The sequence below is a fragment of the Malus sylvestris genome, chromosome 12 (genome assembly GCF_916048215.2).
Source record: "Malus sylvestris chromosome 12, drMalSylv7.2, whole genome shotgun sequence".
Classification (NCBI taxonomy): Eukaryota; Viridiplantae; Streptophyta; class Magnoliopsida; order Rosales; family Rosaceae; genus Malus; species Malus sylvestris.
In genome coordinates, this window is record NC_062271.1 from 27,789,249 (window position 1) to 27,811,818 (window position 22,570).

General features: G+C 40.2%; 2 protein-coding genes and 2 long non-coding RNA genes across 9 annotated transcripts; 2 read left to right on the top strand and 2 right to left on the bottom strand.

Annotated features, from left to right (window-relative positions):
* Positions 1–389: 389 nt before the first annotated feature.
* Positions 390–3,131, bottom strand: LOC126592798 (uncharacterized). The gene is made up of 4 exons (XR_007612807.1): positions 2,212–3,131; positions 2,031–2,128; positions 1,031–1,855; positions 390–888 (listed from the first exon to the last, which is right to left on the bottom strand). It is a non-coding gene; the product is annotated as an uncharacterized LOC126592798 (long non-coding RNA).
* A 6,587-nt stretch (positions 3,132–9,718) lies between these two features.
* Positions 9,719–22,217, top strand: LOC126592792 (calmodulin-binding protein 60 B-like). Of its 6 annotated transcripts, none has more exons than XM_050258577.1 (13): positions 9,719–10,621; positions 10,707–10,767; positions 11,096–11,145; positions 11,255–11,757; positions 11,861–12,021; positions 12,119–12,319; positions 12,505–12,699; positions 13,064–13,116; positions 13,228–13,730; positions 13,834–13,994; positions 14,092–14,292; positions 14,484–14,655; positions 21,468–22,217. In XM_050258577.1, the coding sequence occupies exons 1-13, from the start codon at positions 10,530–10,532 to the stop codon at positions 21,968–21,970; spliced, it is 2,856 nt and encodes a 951-aa protein (XP_050114534.1). In that variant the 5' UTR covers positions 9,719–10,529; the 3' UTR covers positions 21,971–22,217. The 6 variants fall into 6 exon arrangements, with proteins under 6 accessions (XP_050114534.1, XP_050114533.1, XP_050114531.1 ...); XM_050258576.1 differs by lacking the exon at positions 14,484–14,655 and adding an exon at positions 21,087–21,258; XM_050258574.1 differs by lacking the exons at positions 13,228–13,730; positions 13,834–13,994; positions 14,092–14,292; positions 14,484–14,655 and adding exons at positions 19,831–20,333; positions 20,437–20,597; positions 20,695–20,895; positions 21,087–21,258.
* On the bottom strand, positions 13,736–16,090 carry LOC126592797 (uncharacterized). The gene is made up of 2 exons (XR_007612806.1): positions 15,943–16,090; positions 13,736–14,621 (listed from the first exon to the last, which is right to left on the bottom strand). It is a non-coding gene; the product is annotated as an uncharacterized LOC126592797 (long non-coding RNA).
* On the top strand, positions 16,154–17,982 carry LOC126592796 (uncharacterized). Its single transcript, XM_050258582.1, has 2 exons — positions 16,154–16,558; positions 17,400–17,982. The coding sequence occupies exons 1-2, from the start codon at positions 16,417–16,419 to the stop codon at positions 17,699–17,701; spliced, it is 444 nt and encodes a 147-aa protein (XP_050114539.1). The 5' UTR covers positions 16,154–16,416; the 3' UTR covers positions 17,702–17,982.
* Positions 22,218–22,570: the final 353 nt, after the last annotated feature.

A 22,570-nucleotide genomic window follows, 5' to 3' on the forward strand; every position in this document is an offset into this window, starting at 1 on the left:
AATAATCAAGCGCACTTTGAAAACCAGCTTGGACAAAGCTAAAGGCTGTTGGCCAGAATTTGTACCCCAAGTTCTTTGGTCATATCGCACTTCATATCGGACTTCAACAGGAGAAACTCCATTCTCACTTGCCTTTGGCACAGAGGCGGTTGTCCCTGTTGAGCTCGAGCAAGCAACATTCCGAGTCCAGAACTACATTCAAAGTGAAAATGACAAACAACTCACCCTCAACTTGGATTTAGTCGAGGAACACAGAAACCAAGCTCACTTGAGGAATGTCGCTTACAAGCAGCGCATCTCCAACTATTATGACTCTAGGGTCAAGCCTCGTTCTTTCAAAATAGGAGACTGGGTCTTAAAGAAAAGATTACTCTGCGACAGAGTCCCGAGTGAAGGCACACTTAGTCCAAACTGGGATGGACCGTATGAAGTCATTGGCATCAGTCGCCCTGGCTCTTACACACTTAGAAGCTCCGATGGCAAGACCCTTGGCCATCCATGGAACGCTGATCACTTGAAGTACTACTACAAATAGACTCACGATGTACAAGTGTTGAGCTATAGCCGTTTGGCATCCTATGTAATGAAGGCCATTTGGCAATGAATTCAATAAAGAGGTAATTTAGCCAACTCAGCCCTCACTCTTTTACATTCATAGCAAGCGATGCCGGAACCCTTCTCAATCAGAAAGCAATCCGTCTTCCACAGTCACTACAAAACAAGCAAATGAAGACCGTGTCAAGCGCCAAAAAAAAAAAAAAAAAAAAAAAAAAAAAAAAAACAGCTTCATCCAAAAAGCTTCACCCGAAAAGCTTCACCTTCAAAGCTTCACCTAAAAAGCTTCACCCGAAAAGCTTCACCTCCAAAGCTTCACCCACAAAGCTTCACCTAAAAAGCTTCACCCACAAAGCTTCACCTAAAAAGCTTCACCCGAAAAGCTTCACTTAAAAAAGCTTCACCTACAAAGCTTCACCTAAAAAATCTTCACCTAGAAAGCTCCCTCTACATACTTTCACCATCAAAGCTTCACCCACAAAGCTTCACCCACAAAGCTTCACCTAAAAAGCTTCACCCAAAAAGCTTCACCATCAAAGCTTCACCTAAAAAGCTTCACCCAAAAAGCTTCACTTAAAAAGCTTCACCCAAAAAGCTTCACCATCAAAGCTTCACCTAAAAAGCTTCACCCAAAAAGCTTCACCCGAAAAGCTTCACCTAAAAAGCTTCACCCACAAAGCTTCACCTAAAAAGCTTCACCCAACAAGCTTCACCCGAAAAGCTTCACCTCCAAAGCTTCACCCACAAAGCTTCAACACCAAAGCTTCACCTACAAAGCTTCAACACAAAACCTTGCTCCAAATAAACAAATTTTGTTCACAAAACCCAAGATGCCCTTGAACTTGTACAAAAACACTTGGGTAAACATAAACATTTTTTGTTTTACACCCACAAGGGCCCAAAATTTTCCTTCTTATTTATTCACTTATATATGTTCTCAAACATATTATAATAGATCCAACAACAAGCCAAAGTCCCAAATTTCATAATGGACAAAAGTACAAGCAATTCATCAATAATGAAGGTGCTACAAAAATTGGAATCTGCCCCAAAATAGAAATCCAACCCAGGAGACTTTTTCTCTCTCTCCCTCTTCCGCCTCCTTTCATCTATCAAATTTCTGCAACCTCTGCTCTTCTCCAATGGAGCTGAATTTTGGACACCCTATAGTTCTTGAGCATATGAACAACTTTCAAGAAGGAACCATTTCTGTTTGAGCGACGGAAATTAAAGTGTTGAAGCTCCAAACATGATAGTCGGCTTCTTGCAGATTTCGAAGCTGTTGTGATGTTTCGAAGATCTGGAAATATTTAACCGTTAGTTCATCCTGAATTTTTGATATGTTATGAAAGAGTCGATGAGGAACAACTTCAATGAAGAAAGCATACCGATCTGAACAAGAGAAAATGGAGTTTCGAAGCTCACAACAAATCTGACGGGTTGACAGACAAATAATAACCAGTCATTCATCATACCTGAATTTCTTGAGTTATACAGCTCCGAGGGATCTCAAATTTGGATATGTTGTAGTTCACAAGCTGAGGAACAACTTCAATGAAGAAAGCATACCGATCTGAACAAGAGAAAATGGAGTTTCGAAGCTCACAACAAATCTGACGGGTTGACAGAAAAATAATAACCAGTCATTCATCATACCTGAGTTTCTTGAGTTATACAGCTCCGAGGGATCTCAAATTTGGATATGTTGTAGTTCACAAGCTGAGGAACAACTTCAATGAAGAAAGCATACCGATCTGAACAAGAGAAAATGGAGTTTCGAAGCTCACAACAAATCTGACGGGTTGACAGACAAATGATAAACAGTCACTCATCATACCTGGATTTCTGGAGTTGTACTGCTCCGATGGCTCTCCAATTTGGATATGTTGTAGTTAAGGAATTAACGAACAACTTTCATGAAGACAACTTTGTGATTCGACCTACAGATGATGGTGTTATGTTGAAAAACAATTCCGGTTGTTAGGGGAAATGAAAAACAATTCCACCAAAGAAACATCATTATGATGTTTCATCATTATGGTGTTTTCATCATTATGATGCTTTCATCATTGTGATGCTTCCATCATTGTGATGCTTCCATTATGATGTTAATGCACCAACGGTTACACCTTCTGCAATTCCACTTATTCGGGCCTAGCAACCTTCATAAACAAAATCTATGAAGAAAAAGTCCGGGGCTACCACTTAGAAAACAAAAGAATGAAGTTTTGGTACTTACGACATGGACTATTAGCAAGACACCTCATTCGTCAACTCCCTCGACTAGAGACTTGGGGGACTCCCACCATATGCTACTACGCCTTGGTACTCAAAAGTTCGTGACTACTCAGTGACTTGGATTTTTCAAGTCTCCAACCGAGAAGTTTTCCTCACTCGGGAAATTAAGGGAACACTACCTCAAACTACATGCTTCACTCACAAAGCTTCAACAATACAGGTTTCAACAAAAGCAAAAATTCAAAGAACTTTATGAAGAAGGCTTTGGTGTATTTAACACAATATGTTGAAATGAAGCAAAGCTTATTTATTAATATTTTCGATAAGCCACAAATATGTACATATACATGAGTCAAAATAAACAAACAAAAGGGAGCCTTCACAAAGGTTGCTTAGGGGAAGTCTCAGCAGTCGGTAGAGCCCCAGAAAGAGAAAGCACCGGAGGGTGGTTATCCGGAGCCTCAGTACTTGACAAAACCCCAGAAGGAGGAGGCATTGGAGGTTCATCATTTGAAGCTTCATTACCAGGTACAGCCCCAGAGGACGAAGGCAATAAATGCCTTTGGAACAAACCCACAAACCGCTGATGATCAAGTAAAACCTTACCATCAGATTCCTTCATCTGGTCAAGCTTCCTCTTCATGTTTGTAGCATAGTCATGGGCGAGCCGGTGCAACTGCTTATTCTCATGCTTGAGCCCTCTAATCTCCTGTTTGAGACTCATCACTTCAGCAGCCAATGATTCAACTTGGCGGGTTCTAGCAAATAGGCGTTGGGCCATATTAGACACAGAACCTGCACACTGAACACTAAGAGCCAGAGAGTCCTTAACAGCCAACTCATCAGACCGTTTGGAAAGTAGTCTATTATCTTTGGGAGTGAGAAGGTTCCTGGCCACCACTGCAGCGGTCATATCATTCTTCATCACAGAATCCCCAACGGTAAGAGGACCAGTAGGGGATATGAAGGATGGGCGCCATATGTTGTCTGGAGAAGGCGTGGCTGTCTCTTCTCCAAGGTTCAAGTCAAAACGACGGTCGGAGGGTCCAGACATTTTCAAATGTGTTGAAGAAGGAAGAGGTCAGACAAATCAAGATCTTAGAAGTGCAAGAAATGAGCTTCTACTGGTAGAGATTCAAGTGTGCTGTGGAACTTAATGCCAGCCTCTATAAAAATCTGCACTCGACGGAGCTTCAGAAATCGAAGAGGCGTTTGCTTTCTCAAAAGCTGGGCTGCTCAGAGACCACGAGGGCCGATCTCAGAAATCGAAGAGGCGTTTGCTTTCTCAAAAGCTGGGCTGCTCAGAGACCACGAGGGCCGATCTCAGAAATCGAAGAGGCGTTTGCTTTCTCAAAAGCTGGGCTGCTCAGAGACCACGAGGGCCGATCTCAGAAATCGAAGAAGCACCTGCTTTTTCAGCCTCGTCAGCACCTGTCACATGCACACTCAGCTTTGCGGAAATTACGGGCAATCTGTCGAAGATTTCTGGTGAAGTAGAAAGCACGTGAATCTTACTGTTCAATCACCGCTCTCCATATGCACCATCAACTCCTCGGGTACCACATATAACTTTGTCAAAGATCTCTGACAAAGTTTAGGCACGAGAATTTCGAAGTTCCAACTACCCTACTATTACCCATAAGGGTAAAGGAACAGCACCACTGCTTGACAACTGGAAAGTCCCTATGTGTGTCGACCTCCGGGTTTTGCGGCAAGACAGGTTGGCAAGAACGTCCAACCTTTACTCACATTCGAGAAAAGACTCCCAACATAATTACTTTCTAAAAAACCGGAGTAGCACCGCTTTCCGAATCTCGAGAGTCAGATCCTCGACGGGATTGCTTGTTCGAAAACCGAAGAGGCACAACTCTCAGAACTTCGAGAGCCAGATTTCCTTAGATAAAGCTTGTCTGTAATCTTCACACGTAACATCAGCTTTCCAGATACCACATACCACTTTTTCAAAGTGCTCTGACAAAATTAAAACACGTGAAGCTGGCAGCTCCCACTACATTGCTGTGACCAAGAAGGGTAAAAGAATAGCATTACTACTTGTTATTGGGAAATCCCTATATACATTGACCTCCCTCCTCAACGGACAAGCAAACCTGCAAAAATGCTCAACCCTTTCTCGCATTCGAAAAGGCACCCTCAACATAACCTCTCGAAATACTCAGCTTTATTTCCCCCCGATAATACCTCAGCAAATAAGCCACACCAAGAACAAGAGTATCTCATATCATCAGGGTCGAAAGCAAGAGTATCCCATATCATGCTTTCTCCCTATATTTGTCTTTGTCCTTGTCCACACCTGCAGGACAAGGAGAAAGAGAGCAGTCAGTCGGAACCTGAAATCAAACCTCCAATTTGGAATTGACTGCCTGGAGCCTTTGCCTGGTTGCTTACTTAGCATTGCTCTCGAGTACTCATCCTCAACTGCTGTCAAGGTCACGAATTCCACCGGCAAATACCTCATGACAGTTGATCAGATATTGGCTCTTTACACTGAAGCTGCCAAGCGTGGATGAGTCACTATGAAGGAATGTTCTGAAGGACCATTTAAATGCAAAGGTTGCACACCACTTCTGCCATGCAAAAGATTGAAGCAGAAGGTTCAACGGTGAGCTGAAACAGATCACTACAGCACGACACCTTTCCATACCACATTCATTATTCCGTCAACAGCAAAAGTATCCCATATCATCAAGGTCGAACGTACTCTAGATTTGATGGACTTGTTTTGACCCTCAAATTTTTGAGTCGGCCTTATACTCTGAAGGGCACCAGAAAACCCTCCAGCACAGTTCAAGAATAAGCCTGTGGAAAGTTACTTCTTCAAAAGCAAAAGTATCTCATATCATCTCTTATCCATTTGCTTCTCCTTATCCTGGCAGTTGAATGAGAGACAAGGAGAATGAGAACAATCAACCGGAAGCTGAAGTCAAACCTCTGATCCTGGATTGCTTACTTGGAAGTTTGACTGCTTACCTTGTCTGTCACCTCTTTCGGCAGATCTCCTAGCTCGGCGACTTGGGGGACTCCTACTATAGGGTTTGTATCACACTTGACTAAGCCCGAAACTACAACTAAGCTTCAAGTGAAATTGATACATTACCTTGTGCGTCAACATCAGCTAAATACACCATTCCCGGATGGAGGAAAAGTACTTCCAGAGAAGGGCAGATGAAGATCAGACCACACTTCGGTACTTAGAAGTTTCGTGATTACTCAAGGGATTGGATCTTGCAAGTCCCCAACCGAGGAGTTTCCCTCACTCGGGAACTTAGGGGAGCACTGTTTGTACCATACTTGACCAATCCCGAAACTACCGAGCACCGGCCAACGCTATACTGTCAAGGACCCAGAAGAGTTCCCCTCCGACCAGGAGGCCAATCACTACTCGACACGTGTCAAGATTAGAAGCCAATCAGAGCGCAGCACGTGTCAACATCAAGAACCAATCATAACATGACACATGTCAATGTGACAAAGCTACAAGTTTTTCTATAAATAGGGGTCATTCCCCCACAATATGGCCTAATGCCATTTTGTGTTAAATCATTCACAAGAACTCACTAAATTGAGAGCTTGATCCTTTGTACTTGTGTAAGCCCTTCACTACTAATAAGAACTCCTCTACTCCGTGGACGTAGCCAATCTGGGTGAACCACGTACATCCTGTGTTTGCTTCTCTGTCTCTATTCATTTACGTACTTATCCTCACTAGTGACTGAAGCAACCAAGCAACCAAGCGAAGGTCACAAAACCTGACACTTTCTGTTGTACCAAAGTCCTCGCTGATTTTGTGCATCAACAAGAACCATTGAACAAAGATCATGTTATTTGCATTTTGAGATTATACTATTATTCTGGTTCTTCATGTTGACGTTAACTCGTTCGTCATTCTATTGTTGCAATGGTACGAGGTACATGGGAATTGGGAATGATGGCAATCCGTATGGATGAGTCTCGAGCATTGATGGATAATTTGTTTCATTGATTTGGAGCCGAGGAATTGCAATTGGGTTGTCGAATACAAGTCCAATGATGCATTCAGGTAACTCAGTTCATTGTTTCATGCATAATTAATTGTTCTCCTATATGTGTGATTATAGTGCGATGAGTTGGAGCATAATGAATTAGGGCTTTTGCTATTCCGAGTATGCTTGTTTATTTTGTGAAGGCACAATTAAACTCGAAATCCCTATAGATGTCAACTTATGATTTATATGAGATGACTGGAATCATTCTTTCTGACTAAAGATTCATTAGACTAATATTTGGTGTACACATTGCTCTTCTATTTTTGAGTTAGAGCCTGTGTAATTAGATTAGGTGGAAAATATTGTTTTGTTGCTATTTTGTTGTCTCAAGCAGATGTAAGATTTCTCATTAACTTGCTTGAAACTTGGAAGCTTGCATCATGATTTTCCATTATGAATTATGATAATAGAATTTGACTTATTGTTGCTACCAAATACATGTGGCTTTTATGTGGGTCTGATTGGTTTGAATTATTCTAGAAAAGCAAAATTAGATTATACGAGTATCCATAATGATGTTTTTAAAATTATGAGTGTAATTCATATCCCAATTTTGGTTAGACTATATATAATAGGTTTTGGGGGTGTTGCCATATATGTGAATGATGTAGTTCGGAATTTTTTGGTTCGTTAATGCCAATATGTGCACTGTATAACCAAAAAAAAAAAAAAAAACATGTGAAGGCTCTTGTGTTAGTACCTGTATGAAATGATATAAATTGTTTAGTGAAACCTTGTTGGCAAGAATGTATTCTGAAACTCATCTCACTTGATATATTGTAAGTGTAAGAGATTTGATATTATGTATTAAATCTATAAGTACACTAAATTTTATTGGATGATCATCTTGATTATCTTGTTTTATTCAAGATGACTTGTGCCTTTATATCCAGACATTATCAAATTTTAGTTGATCTTGCTTGATGGGTATTGAACTAGTTAGGATCAAATTGAATGCAAGAATATTGTGCTTGCTATTCTAATTTGATTATTGTTGAAACTGGTGATTTTGGGTTTATGTGAGATAAGTTTTTCCGAATGGATTGTGACTATCTTTTGATACATAGACTGTTTGCATAATGGTTTAGGTGTATTTGACTAAACTGAGATTATGCAATTGGTAAGGAATCGAGAATCAATTGGTTCATATCTCCGGTTTCTTTATTGGCTTTGCAGTACATTCTGCTTATGCTTAAGTGGGAGAATCATATGTTCGAATGTAAGCATAAGGTTATTTAGGCCGGCCATTATAATTCATTTGGATGCTTGAAAACTAGATTATGGTTTTATTGAAGCAATTGGTAATTATTTATGTTACTTAATTTGTTTAAGTAATGAGAAGTTTAGTGCTATTTGTTGGAACTAAACTTAACTTGATATAGTGGGAGCAAATCAATTTATGTGTTTGTTCTGGTCAAGTAAAATCACATTTTTGTAAATACAAATTGGATGAATGTGATCATGGAATTTGTTTGCATATTGGTTGCGGCAATTGATCACATTGATAAGACATTCAGTGTATTGCAATGACTGTTAGTTAATACAGTTGATATTAACTTATACTTAACTTGTTTGTGTTAAGTATGGCCTAGATAAGTGGGAGCAAATTTGGTTTGGTTTTGCTATATTGGTTCACATAATTACAAAGTGCAAATTAAGTATGTTGTGACTTTTGAGTTAATTCTGCAATGTAACATAAAAGATTCTTAAGTTCAATACTTTAAAATGCATAGGTAAGTTGTATGTGAGGTTAAGCTTTTGTTATCCAAAAGATTTGGTGATATGATAAAGCTATTGATTGATATAACTGTGCTATTCATACAATTATGAATAATTTTAAATTGATAGCCTACTGTCAAGAATGTTTGGTATTTTATATCAATTTTGGGCTATATGAGTGGGAGTAGACATCTTGGTTTACTCTTGAGCTTAGATACATTGCTATGAACATGAACTGGACATTTTGATTTGTAAGTTAAATCTGTATTTTGTGTTGCAGAGGCAATTATAAATTCATTGTTTTGGCTTATGTAAGCTGGTTGTGTCTATATACTAGTGTGTTGATGAATGACTTATGCGATCACCTTTATAATAATTTGAAATGATTATCTGTTGTGATGAATCATACTCAAGTGGGAGAATGTAAGAGTATGAGTATGATTCTTGCAAGTCTTGGGATAATTGATATTATAAAGAAGTCTAAATCATGTTGACAAGAGTTAATCCAATCATATTGGTATATTGAGGACTCTTGTGTTTGCTCGTTTATAGGACTCATATTGATATAAGGAATGCAGTCTTGTATTTCTTGTGGGATTGTTATAGGGCAATCCAGGTCTTGTAGGTCTTGTAGTATAAAACCACAAGCCCCTGCTCTCACAAAATACGCTCTTATTGTTCCAATTACCTATAACTTGGAGAGCATTGAGTTTTGCAAAGAGGAGAAGGTTGTGTGTAGATTTCTCTAATGGCTCTTAATCCTAATTTGTTGAACATAGTTATGATATGGTGTCTAGCACTTTCTTTCCTGTGATCAATGTCATGAAGAACATGTGTGTTGCTGTGGGAGATATTCATCAGCCAAGCATGTCGGGTTCTATAAGATGAGGCAGGAAACTCAATAGCCTTAGGTTGGTATAGACACAAATCCAATCTTCACCATGTGTGGGATAGGGAGATCATACAACAAACTATGAAGGACTATTGTGATAGAACACACGGGAAAGACTTCGGCAAATAGTTTGCAGGTATGTGTTGCAGATATTACTTCAGTATTTGCATATACATAATATATTTGGAGTTATGATTGTGATTTAGTTGGTTAAATCTTACGTTCTTGGCTAGTTTATTATAGAGCTTATATGGTTGCTCTAACAAAAAGTCGATGCAACTTTGGTACTACCTAAAGTAATAATATCTTAATACAAATCCTGGGTTCTTGCTAGTTTAGAGCGTGAGTTAAGAGCAGCTCCAGCGGGAGCTCGTGATCGAGGGACAGGCTGCGGAACGGGGCTCGATTGCCCGAGGGAGGAAGCCCAGCGTTGGCTGGCGAGCGAGCCCGAGCAGTCCCGAGGGAGAGGCCTGTGGATTCGTACCGGCCCGAGCGCCCGTTTTTCAGTTGGATTGGATTTGAAAATTTGGGTTTTTGATTTTGATATGCAAAAAGCAAGAGATCGAAGAAGAAAGATAAACAAGTGCAGATTTTATTTGATTTGGGATATTAAAATATCTGCACCTGCTACTAGTGGGAAGGTGATGGAGGGATGATATATATTATATAGTGGTCACCTACATTGATACACGACACCGACAGGCATATACGCGTGAACGCGTTAATCGTTATTTTTTTTATTATTTTATAAAAAAAAATGTTAATATTCTAGAGGTAGGATGAAGATGAAAAAAAGTAATTAGTGTTTATTAAGTGAAGTTATTATTTACTGGTGGATTAAATGGTGAATAGCCTGAGACCTTTCCCACGGTGGAACTGCTCTAATCTTTGCCTGACTTTCAAGGTTTGGCGTGTTTATGGTCTGTAAGAAGAACCTTCTGCAATCAAAAGGTCAATCCAAGATTGTATATTTAGATACAAATCTTGGGTTCTTGCTTGCTGCTGTTCGAAATCTTGTGTACTATTCAGATACTAAACTATATTAAACTAGCTGCTAGCTGCTGTTTTCGGGCGGGTTTTTGATGGCGCTCAAGAGGCATTTTCGTGACGATGGGGGAAGCGAGGACTTCGAGTTTCCGGTTCCAGAATCCAAAGGGAGGCCTGCTTTTAGGGAGTGGGTGGTTTAGTTTGAGTGAAAGTTTGGTGCTTTTTGGTTGATTGAATTCGTTTTTTTGACTTCTGGGTTTTTGTGTTGTTAGGGATGTGATGAGAGACGCCACGCTGAATGGACGCGAGTTGGAACGCTTCTTTCGGGGACTTGTAAGTTCAAATCTCCGTTCTTGTCTACACGAATGAATCTGAGCTCAAGCTTGAGGCTTAAGAAAACATAGAGGTTTAAGGTTTGATTTTGCTTTGATTCCTCGATTTTAATGACTTCGATTAAGAAGACGGGTTGAGTAGCTGCTAACATGAAAACTAGGATTGACTGTTAGGTTTGGTTTCATAAGCCCTCTTGTAATAGAAAACAAGAACACATGTTTGCCTGTTTAAACGCTGTTTTTTAACATTTAGAACTTGAATTTGTTCGAAATCTTTTTCCTGGTGAGGTCTCTTGAGTTCATTGTTCATGTATCTTTGTCGCGTGTAGGTGCGAGCGGAGATGGAGCGCAGTATTCCCTTCCTCATGTCATCTCCAAGGTTAGCTTTTCGATCAAATGTTTGTTTTCTATAAAATAACGAAGGTCTTATAATTTTTTCTGTCACAAAGCTTCCAGTTGCTGATATAATCTACATGATAAACACGCAGCGTATCCAGGCCGCCGCTGGAAAGTGGGAGTACTTCTGGAGGATGTGGCTTGCAGTTGCGTTTTATCAACAAGATGCCAAGTACCATATTCACAGGCAGTAAGGTGGAAGCAGAGAATGGCACGCCTCTTCAAATTGAACTAGTCGATGCCAGTACTGGTGCTATAGTCCGTTCCGGTCCCCTATCTTCGCTAAAGATTGAACTTCTTGTCGTGAATGGTGAGTTCGGGTCTGATGATCAAGAGGATTGGACCGAACAAGAATTCAACAACTACATTGTTCACGCAAGGGATGGCAGGAGGCCATTAGTGACGGGCGAGACACATGTTACACTAAGAGAGGGAGTTGGTTTTGTTGGTGATGTTGTGTTTACTGACAACTCGAGCTGGATAAGAAGCCGAAAGTTCAGACTAGCAGCTCGAGTTGTGGCCAAATCTCCGAGTGAAGTACGAATTAGAGAAGCTAGAAGTGAACCGTTTGTGGTTAAAGATCACCGTGGAGAATGTAAGTTCAGAAAAACTTAACTCTCCACTCTTTGATCTTTACTAAAATATAGACAATTTTGGCATTGAACTAAACGAAACTGACCTAGAAAATGTTGATTCAGTGTATGAGAAGCACTACCCTCCACACCTAAACGATGAAATATGGCGCCTGGAAAAGATAGCAAAAGACGGAGCCTTCCATAAGAGTCTGTGCGAGAATGGAATCAGCACAGTGCAGGACTTCCTGCAGTTGTACATGAGAGATGCATCCTCACTACGAAATGTAAGAGAATCATTTGTTCTGCTACGCAGTGTGCCTACGGTAGTTTATGCCCGTCGTTTAGTCTATATCTATCTAATTTTCTGCTGCGAAACTGTAGGCTTTCTGTGTGATCTCGAACAAGATATGGGAAACAATCATAGAGCATGCTATGGCCTGTAAGTTGGATGACCATAAGTGCTATGCCTATCATCGAGCTGAGCACAATGTAAGTCTCATGTTCAATTCCGTTCACAGGCTTTTAGGGGCAATAATCAATGGCCAGTTCTGTTCTCTGGATGAGCTCGACGCGCGTCAGAAGGTACGCCTACCATGCATTTTCGAGCTCCTTTGCATTTTCTAATCTCGTATTCTTGATCTGCCTTCATTTTTCGGTTGCTATAACTTGGTTCCGAAGAAAAAGAATTGTTGCATGATTGATGGAGCAAACTTTAAAATATTCCTTGGGGGTAAAGAAACTGATGAGCTCCCTGGTTATGTTTGCAGATGCTGGTGGAAACTCTGAAACAGCATGCTTATCGAAATGTAAGAGATTTGGTCCCCGTCAATGTTTCAACTATATTTGGCCTTTCGATGCCCTTGCCATGTCCCCAAGCTGAACAATTCAAAAATCAATTAGCACTAAGAGGGAGAGACGCCACGCTGAATGAACGCGAGTCAGAACGCTTCTTTCGGAGAATTGTAAGTTCAAATCTCCGTTCTTGTCTACACGAATGAACCTGAGCTCAAGCTTGAGGCTTAAGAAATCATTCCGTCGTAGTTTTCGTGTATAATTCTGCAGTAACATAGAAGTTTAAGGTTTGATTTTGCTTTGTTTCCTCGATTTTAATGACTTCGATTAAGAAGACGGGTTGAGTAGCTGCTAACATGAAAACTAGGATTGACTGTTAGGTTTGGTTTCATAAGCTCTCTTGTAATAGAAAACAAGAACACATGTTTGACTGTTTAAACGCTGTTTTTTAACATTTAGAACTTGAATTGGTTCGAAATCTTTTCCTGGTGAGGTCTCTTGAGTTCATTGTTCATGTATCTTTGTCGTGTGTAGGCGCGAGAGGAGGTGGAGCACGGTATTCTTCCCTTCCTCATGTCATCTCCAAGGTTAGCTTTTCGATCAAATGTTTGTCTTCTATAAAATAACGAAGGTCTTATAATTTTTTCTTAGTCACAAAGCTTCCAATTGCTGATATAATCTACATGATAAACACGCAGCGTATCCAGGCCGTCGCTGGAAAGTGGGAGTACTTCTGGAGGATGTGGCTTGCAGTTGCGTTTTATCAACAAGCTGCCAAGTACCATATTCACAGGCAGTAAAGTGGGAGCAGAGAATGGCGCGCCTCTTCAAATTGAACTAGTCGATGCCAGTACTGGTGCTATAGTCCGTTCCGGTCCCCTATCTTCGCTAAAGATTGAACTTCTTGTCGTGAATGGTGAGTTCGGGTCTGATGATCGAGAGGATTGGACCCAACGAGAATTCAACAACTACATTGTTCGCGCAAGGGATGGCAGGAGGCCATTAGTGACAGGTGAGATACATGTTACACTAAGAGAGGGAGTTGGTTTTGTTGGTGATGTTGTGTTTACTGACAACTCGGGCTGGATAAGAAGCCGAACGTTCAGATTAGCAGCTCGAGTTGTGGCCAAATCTTCGAGTGAAGTACGAATTAGAGAAGCTAGAAGTGAACCGTTTGTGGTTAAAGATCACTGTGGAGAATGTAAGTTCACGAAAACTTAACTCACTACTCTTTGATCTTTACTAAAATATAGACAATTTTGGCATTGAACTAAATGAAACTGACATACAAAATGTTGATTCAGTGTATAAGAAGCACTACCCTCCACACCTAAACGACGAAATATGGCGCCTGGAAAGGATAGCGAAAGACGGAGCCTTCCATAAGAGACTGTGCGAGAATGGAATCAGCACAGTGGAGGACTTCCTGCAGTTGTACATGAGAGATGCATCCTCACTACGAAATGTAAGAGAATCATTTGTTCTGCTACGCAGTGTGCCTACGGTAGTTTATGCCCGTCGTTTAATCTGTATCTATCTAATTTTCTGCTGCGAAAATGTAGGCTTTCGGTTTGATCTCGAACAAGGTATGGGAAACAATCATAGAGCATGCTATGGCCTGTAAGTTGGATGACCATAAGTTCTATGCCTTCCATGGAGCTGAGGGGGATGTAAGTCTCATTTTCAATTCCATCCACAGGCTTGTAGCGGCAATAATCAATGGCCAGTTCTGTTCTCTGGATGAACTCGACGTGCAGCAGATGGTACGCGCACTATGCATTTTCGAGCTCCTTTGCATTTTCTAATCTCCCACGCGTATTCTTGATCTGCCTTCATTTTTCGGTTGCTATAACTTGGTTCCGAAGACAAAGAACTGTTGCATGATTGATGGAGCAAACTTTAAAATATTCCTTGGGGGTAAAGAAACTGATGAGCTCCCTGGTTATGTTTGCAGATGCTGGTGGAAACTCTGAAGCAGCATGCTTATCAAGATGTAAGAGATTTGGTCCCTGTCGATGCTTCGACTATATTAGGCCTTTCGAGGCCCTTGCCATGTCCACAAGCTGAGCAATTCACCAGTCCAAACCCTGATCTGCAACAAATTCAATTTCAGTTCACACATCAAGGTAAATGTTACTTTGTGTATAAGGTATAATACGCTGACAAATCTAAAGTCCCACATCGGAAACCTGATAAAATAAAATGCAGCTTAGGGATAGTATCGTCTTTGATTAGTAGTATCTGTTGGTCCGTCTCTCTAAAATCTTAACATTAGGGCATGTTCTGCCTTACGTATGCTTTTCCAAGTAACTAAAAACCAAGTAATTTTTCACAGATGAACTCCCAATACAACTAGGTTTCAACCACGGATCAGCTTCAACCTCATCTGCCTACCAAGCAGCAGGCAGCAGCAATCAGTTAATGGTTTCTCTAGCACAAAGCCAACCAATGCAACTCCGAAGCAACAGCTTTTCGGTGGGGGACTCTAACTCCGTCATCTACAGTGGAGAAAGCAGTTCGCCGCCTTTCGGTGATTTCCAAGCGCCAATTCTCCCAACCGGTCATTTAGGGACAGAAAACCTTTTCCAGGTCGAAGCATCAACTTTGTCTCCTGCAAACCCAATATGGGGACAAGCAGGCGGCTTCTACTTCACTTCAGGTAGCGAAGCAGAAGCCGCACATTTCCCTCTTCCCGCTTTTGTACATAACGCAGGGGCTAGACGGAAAGCCAAGGCATGCTGGTGCAAGCTTCGTGCCGCCGTTAAGTGGATGTCGGTTAGGAGGCATATGACTGCAAGGCCTTCTTCTACGTATCTGAACTTTTTATAAGAAATGTAGTTTCATCTTCTCTGTTTTAGTTTGCTAATTACTATTTACTAGCTGTAGAAAGCAAGCAATTACCTAGAGGTAAAAGGGGTAAAAATATCTCCTAGTCCTAGATGTGCTAAGCTTAGTAGTTCATAGGTTTTACTTTTCTGCAGTTCATTGATCATATTGTACGTAGTGTCAAACTGATCTATGTAAAATTTGGTTTTTGAAAAGAAATACAGAATAAAAATTACTGCTCTATGTATTTTACTTAGCTGTCACTTTCACCACAAGAAATTGCGTAGATTTTTGTGATCATCGTAAATCTATTTGATCATAATAGCATGACGTGGTGTGTACTAGTTTGTTAAATGAAACGGGACGATACTAATTTAAGATTCTAACTAAATAAGTATGAAAGTGAAGCGCGAAACGTACAATACGTTGATCAAACTAATGAGACTTTTGTTCGTTACGCATTTTTATTAGCAATATTTTTTTTGTCGAGCATCGTAAAAAACGCTTTTGATCGTTTGAAAGTAAATATGGGGCCAACTCCGTATTCAAATAGGCCTAAGAATCCCACAATTGAGAACCCGACATACCTGGACCTTCAGACAAAGCCCAATGGCAGAGCGCCGTAATTCAAGTTAACTTCAGACCCTTTTCTGAATATTACGAAGAAAATATCTAGCCGCCCGGCGGACGGAGTCAGTTTTCGTGCACACGAAATGAAATTCTCGAACCTTCCCCCTCCGTACTGAAACCAGCCGAGCTGCCTCCTCACCGGGCAGCACATCGACCTCCAAACCCACCTCCTCCCTCACGCATTCCAAGAACTCAGCTTTGTTCACGGCTTCGCGCACGGCAGCGGTCGCGACGCAGCGGACATGGGGTTTGCTGGTTTTGTAGGATTTCAGGATTTTCTGAAACTTTTTGAGGGATTCGAGAGCAAGGAGGTGGGAGTGGTGCGAGAGGGCAAAAGGGGTTGGTGTTGATGACGATGAGATGGTGTCGCGGCCGAGAACCACCGGCTCTTTGAATTGGTCGATGGTGAAGAATTTGGGTATGCTCGGACTATGAGCAGCTTGAAGGGGTTGGTGCCCATGTCAATGGCTGCCAAGAGGGTTGAAAGGGTCTCTGCGTCCGGCGTTGGGGAGGCCATTGCTGTTGGTAGCAATTGGTATCTGGGTTTTCAATTTGGTGGGAAAATTTGTACAGGTACGAACTGAGAAAAGCTTCTTCCTTTTTTGTTTGTATTGGTTTTAAACTATTTTTCTGAAGCTCTTTTTTTGAAGTAATATTGAAGCTAGTGGATTTTTATTTTCTTCATGATTTGATATGTCTTCTGAGTTTTGGCTAACAACATTTGATTAATTTTGATAATTAAATGTTAAACAACAAAATAATCTTTAAGCTAGTTTCAAAGTGCTTTTATGACTCGTTTAGAATTATTTTTAAAATAATTGAAAATGTTTTTAGCAAAAATGTTTTTAGATTTTAAAAACACTTAAAGTGTTTCGTACATGAAACACAGATGTTACAGAAAACACTTTTAAGTTTTAAGTGATTTTTTTAAGGTTTCACTTGTATTTTTATTCAGCATTGATTTTAAAAATATTTTTAAACGATTTTAGTTATTTTAAAAGTAAAAACAAGTTTTTAAAATGATTAAAAGAATGTTTAATGAAAATATTTTTAAAATCAATTCTTACTATGAAAGTAAATCTTGAAACAACATATGATCACTTCAAGAAGTGATCACGTGCCTTATGAATTCAAAAACATTTCATCTAAAAACGTCTGTAGTCATTTTAAAAGTACCTCTAAATAAACGTTTTTTTATACTTGATTTGTTCTGTGACAAACAATAACTACATTACTATAGTCGACTATGATGATAAAGAACATTTGAATTTTAGTGTAAAGCTACGCATTGCTCAAACTAACTCGTTATATTTGTTTTTACATTTTTATATTATCTTTCTTTTAGAATATTTTTTTTATATCATATTCTTTTAGAATTTTAAGTCAAATCAGTAACATAACTTCTTGTGATTAGGAGCATTAACAAAGTGGATTAAAAAGTGGTTAGTCAAAATTGATGCCTTGCTTGCATCAGAACTCAGAACAGTACATAAAAAAGTCTCCCTGGGTCCGGGGACGACTTGGGGAAAGGTAAGTCTCCGGCTCGAGTTCCACATACATTCCCTTCCACATACATTCCCAGAACTTTCCCGGAAAACCAGATTCCCGGAAAGTTTCGCAGAACCTGCATCATGCAAACTCCACCAACCACCAAATCAATCAAGTGAACTACCTTTCAAGCCTCAACAGTCTCACTCAAAGACTCAGGTTTTTTAATCTTTTGCTTCTCTTTTCTGCTTTCTGCTCGCAATAAAAATCAACCCTTTACATGTGGACAGACAAAGATTGTGACATACTGAAGTTAGTGGAAGCTGCATGCGGATAATTATGATTTCAAGTTGTTAGATATGGTTTCGATAAGTCGTTAATAACATTGACAAATATTTGAATAACGTGACGTGTTGACATGATAACATTGACAAATATTTGAATAACATGACGTGTTGACATGTTATCGATGTATCATCGTAATTTTAATTAGCTGGTTTTGCATCGAAGTTGACATGAAATTTCAGGTCAAATTCCGGGAAATGGGGTTCTGCTTAAAGTGCCACATCTTGCTTCCATCACTATTAAGAATGATAAACAAACGCGTACTTATGGAAAATTTGTAATTTTCTGCAACTTCTAGCAACCTTCATATCATCGAATAGTACTCTAAACACGCTTTGTTCTTTGTTTTGTCTCTATTCACGTGGAATCGCTCTCTCACCCTCTCGATAAATTTTTCAATGTAACCAGAATAGGATCTAGAACATCATATGTCATAATACAAGTGGAGGTGTGAGAATGTGAGGACAAAGTCCCATGTCGGTGAGGGACCAGACCATTCAAGAGTTTATAAGAAATTGGGTTACTCCCCATGTTGCAAATTATTTTTATGTTAAAACCTCAATTTTCTTCGTAATATCAAAGTAGGTTGAGCCACGTGTGAAGTTCAATGGCTACACGTACACGTGCTCCACATCCCTGTTTCCCCCAACTTTCTTTAGGAGGGACACTTGAAAAATGAAAACAAATTTTCTCTGAGGTGTACCGGGTCGTGTTTCGCGAACACGGAAAAATCTCTCCTCTCACTAAATCCGGTCACACACAAACTTTCTCTCACTAAACTTTCTCCTTCCTGGATCTCTTGGAATATACTGCGATTTTTTTAGTACTTTTCAATCAGGACGCGTTTGATTAGTCATCTATCTGAAATTCCAATGCTTGAGAATCCTGAAAATATTTGTTCTTTTCTCTCTTTCCTAAAAAAATGAGACAAAAAAACGCAGACAGTCATCGATCAAACCAAACATAAAAGTCGATGCAACTTTGGTGCTACCTAAAATTAATAATATCTTAATACAAATCTTGGGTTCTTGTTAGTTTAGAGCGTGAGCTAATCTTTGCTTGACTTTCAAGGTTTGGCGTGTTTATGGTCTGTACGAAGAACCTTCCTCGTACCTTCTGTAATCAAAAGGTCAATCCAAGATTGTATATTTAAGGACACAGAAGCTAGCTGCTGTTCGAAATCTTGTGTATTTTTCAGGTACTAAACTAAATTAAACTAGCTGCTAGCTGCTGTTTTCGGGAGGGTTTTTGATGGTCCCCAAAAGGCATTTTCGCGACGACGAGGGAAGCGAGGACTTCAAGTTTCCGGTTCCAGAATCCAAAAGGAGGCCTACTTTTAGGAAGTGGGTGGTTTAGCTTGAGTGAAAGTTTGGTGCTTTTTGGTTGATTGAATTCGTTTTTTTTGACTTTTGTGATGCTTGTTGTGCAGTGTTGTTAGGGATGTGATGAGAGACGCCACGCTGAATGAACGCGAGTGGGAACGCTTCTTTCGGGGAATTGTAAGTTCAAATCTCCGTTCTTGTCTACACGAATGAATCTGAGCTCAACTTGAGGCTTAAGAAATCATTCCGTCTTAGTTTTCGTGTATAATTCTGCCGTAACATAGAGGTTTAAACTTTGACTTTGCTTTGTTTCCTCGATTAAGAAGACTGGTTGAGTAGCTGCTAACATGAAAACTTGGATTGACTGTTAGGTTTGGTTTGATTAGCCCTCTTGTAATAGAAAACAAGAACACATGTTTGACTGTTTAAACGCTGTTTTTTCACATTTAGAACTTGAATTTGTTCGAAATCTTTTCCTGGTGAGGTCTCTTGAGTTCATTGTTCATGTATCTTTGTCGCGTGTAGGTGCGAGAGGAGGTGGAGCGCGGTATTCTTCCCTTCCTCATGTCATCTCCAAGGTTAGCTTTTAAATCAAATGTTTGTCTTCTATAAAATAACGAAGGTCTTATAATTTTTTCTTAAGTCACAAAGCTTCCAATTGCTGATATAATCTACATGATAAACACGCAGCGTATCCAGGCCGCCGCTGGAAAGTGGGAGTACTTCTGGAGGATGTGGCTTGCAGTTGCGTTTTATCAACAAGCTGCTAAGTACCATATTCACAGGCAGTAAGGTGGGAGCAGAGAACGGTGCGCCTCTTCAAATTGAACTAGTCGATGCCAGTACTGGTACTATAGTCCGTTCCGGTCCCCTATCTTCGCTAAAGATTGAACTTCTTGTCGTGAATGGTGAGTTCGGGTCTGATGATCAAGAGGATTGGACCGAACAAGAATTCAACAACTACATTGTTCGTGCAAGGGATGGCAGGAGGCCATTGGTGACGGGTGAGATACAAGTTACACTAAGAGAGGGAGTTGGTCTTGTTGGTGATGTTGTGTTTACTGACAACTCGAGCTGGATAAGAAGCCGAACGTTCAGACTAGCAGCTCGAGTTGTGGCCAAATCTTCGAGTGAAGTACGAATTAGAGAAGCTAGAAGTGAACCGTTTGTGGTTAAAGATCACCGTGGAGAATGTAAGTTCAAGAAAACTTAACTCACTACTCTTTGATCTTTACTAAAATATAGACAATTTTGGCATTGAACTAAATGAAACTGACATACAAAATGTTGATTCAGTGTATAAGAAGCACTACCCTCCACACCTAACCGACGAAATATGGCGCCTGGAAAAGATAGCGAAAGACGGAGCCTTCCATAAGAGACTCTGCGAGAATGGAATCAGCACAGTGGAGGACTTCCTGCGGTTGTACATGAGAGATGCATCCTCGCTACGAAATGTAAGAGAATCATTTGTTCTGCTGCGCAGTGTGCCTACCGTAGTTTATGCCCGTAGTTTAATCTATATCTGTCTAATTTTCTGCTGCGAAAATGTAGGCTTTCGGTGGGATCTCAAACAAGATATGGGAAACAATCCTAGAGCATGCTATGACCTGTAAGTTGGATGACCATAAGTATTATGCCTTCCATAGAGCTGAGGAGGGTGTAAGTCTCATTTTCAATTCCATCCACAGGCTTTTAGGGGCAATAATCAATGGCCAGTTCTGTTCTCTGGATGAACTCGACGTGCATCAGAAGGTAAGCGTGCTATGCATTTTCGAGCTCCTTTGCATTTTCTAATCTCGCACGCGTATTCTTGATCTGCCTTCATTTTTCGGTTGCTATAAGTTGGTTCAGAAGACAAAGAATTGTTGCATGATTGATGGAGCAAACTTTAAAATAATCCTTGGGGGTAAAGAAACTGATGAGCTCCCTGGTTATGTTTGCAGATGCTGGTGGAAACTCTGAAGCAGCATGCTTATCAAGATGTAAGAGATTTGGTCCCTGTCGATGCTTCGACTATATTTGGCCTTTCGAGGCCCTTGCCATGTCCACAACCTGAGCAAGTCACCAGTCCAAACCCTGATCTGCAACAAATTCAATTTCAGTTCACACATCAAGGTAAATGTTACTTTGTGTATAAGGTACAATCCGCTGACAAATCTAAAGTCCCACATCGGAAACCTGATAAAATAAAATGCAGCTTAGGGATAGTATTATCGTTGATTAGTAGTATCTGTTGGTCCGTCTCTCTAAAATCTTAACATTATGGCATGTTCTGCCTTACGTATGCCTTTCCAAGTAACTAAAAACCAAGTAATTTTTCACAGATGAACTCCCTATACAACTAGGTTTCAACCATGGATCAGCTTCAACCTCATCTGCCTACCAATCAGAAGGCAGCAGCAATCAGTTAATGGTTTCTCTAGCACAAAGCCAACCAATGCAATTCCGAAGCAACAGCTTTTCGGTGGAGGACTTTAACTCCGTCATCTACAATGGAGAAAGCAGTTGGCCGCCTCTCGGTGGTTTCCAAGCGCCAATTCTCCCAACCGGTCATTTAGGGACAGAAAACCTTTTCCAGGTCCAAGCATCAACTTGGTCTCCTGCAAACCCAATATGGGAACAAGCAGGCGGCTTCTACTTCACCTCAGGTAGCGAAGCAGAAGCCGCACATTTCCCTCTTCCTGCTTTTGTACATAACGCAGGGACTAGACAGAAACCCAAGGCATGCTGGTGCAAGCTTCGTGCCGCCATTAAATGGTGGGTTTCGGTTAGGAGGCATGGGATTGCTAGAAGAATGGCAAGGTCTCCTATGTATCTGAACTACTAGAAGAAATGTAGTTTCATCTTCTCTGTTTTAGTTTGCTAATTACTATTTACTAGCTGTAGAAAGCAAGCAATTCCCTAGAGGTAAAAGGGGTAAAAATATCTCCTAGTCCTAGATGTGCTAAGCTTAGTAGTTCATAGGTTTTAGTTTTCTGCAGTTCATTGATCATATTGTACATAGTGTCAAACTGGTCTATGTAAAATTTGGTTTTTGAAAAGGAATACAGAAATAAAAATTATTGCTTTATGTATTTTACTTAGCTATTACTTTCACCACAAGAAATTGCGTAGATTTTTGTGATCATCGTAAATCTATTTGACCATAACGTGGTGTGTACTAATTTGTTAAAGGAAGCGGGACGATACTAATTTAAGATGCTAATTAAATAAGTAAGGAAGTAAAGGGCGAAAGATGGGCGTTAATGAATCAGACTGATGATGACACGTGAAGTGCAATAGCTTGTTAAAAAATAAGTATAATGATTTCAGATTCTAATATAAGTAGATACGAAAGCGAGATGTAAAAGCGAACGTATAATACGTTGATCAAATTAACGACGACACGTGGTGTGCAGTAATATGTTACGGAATCAAGTTGATCAAA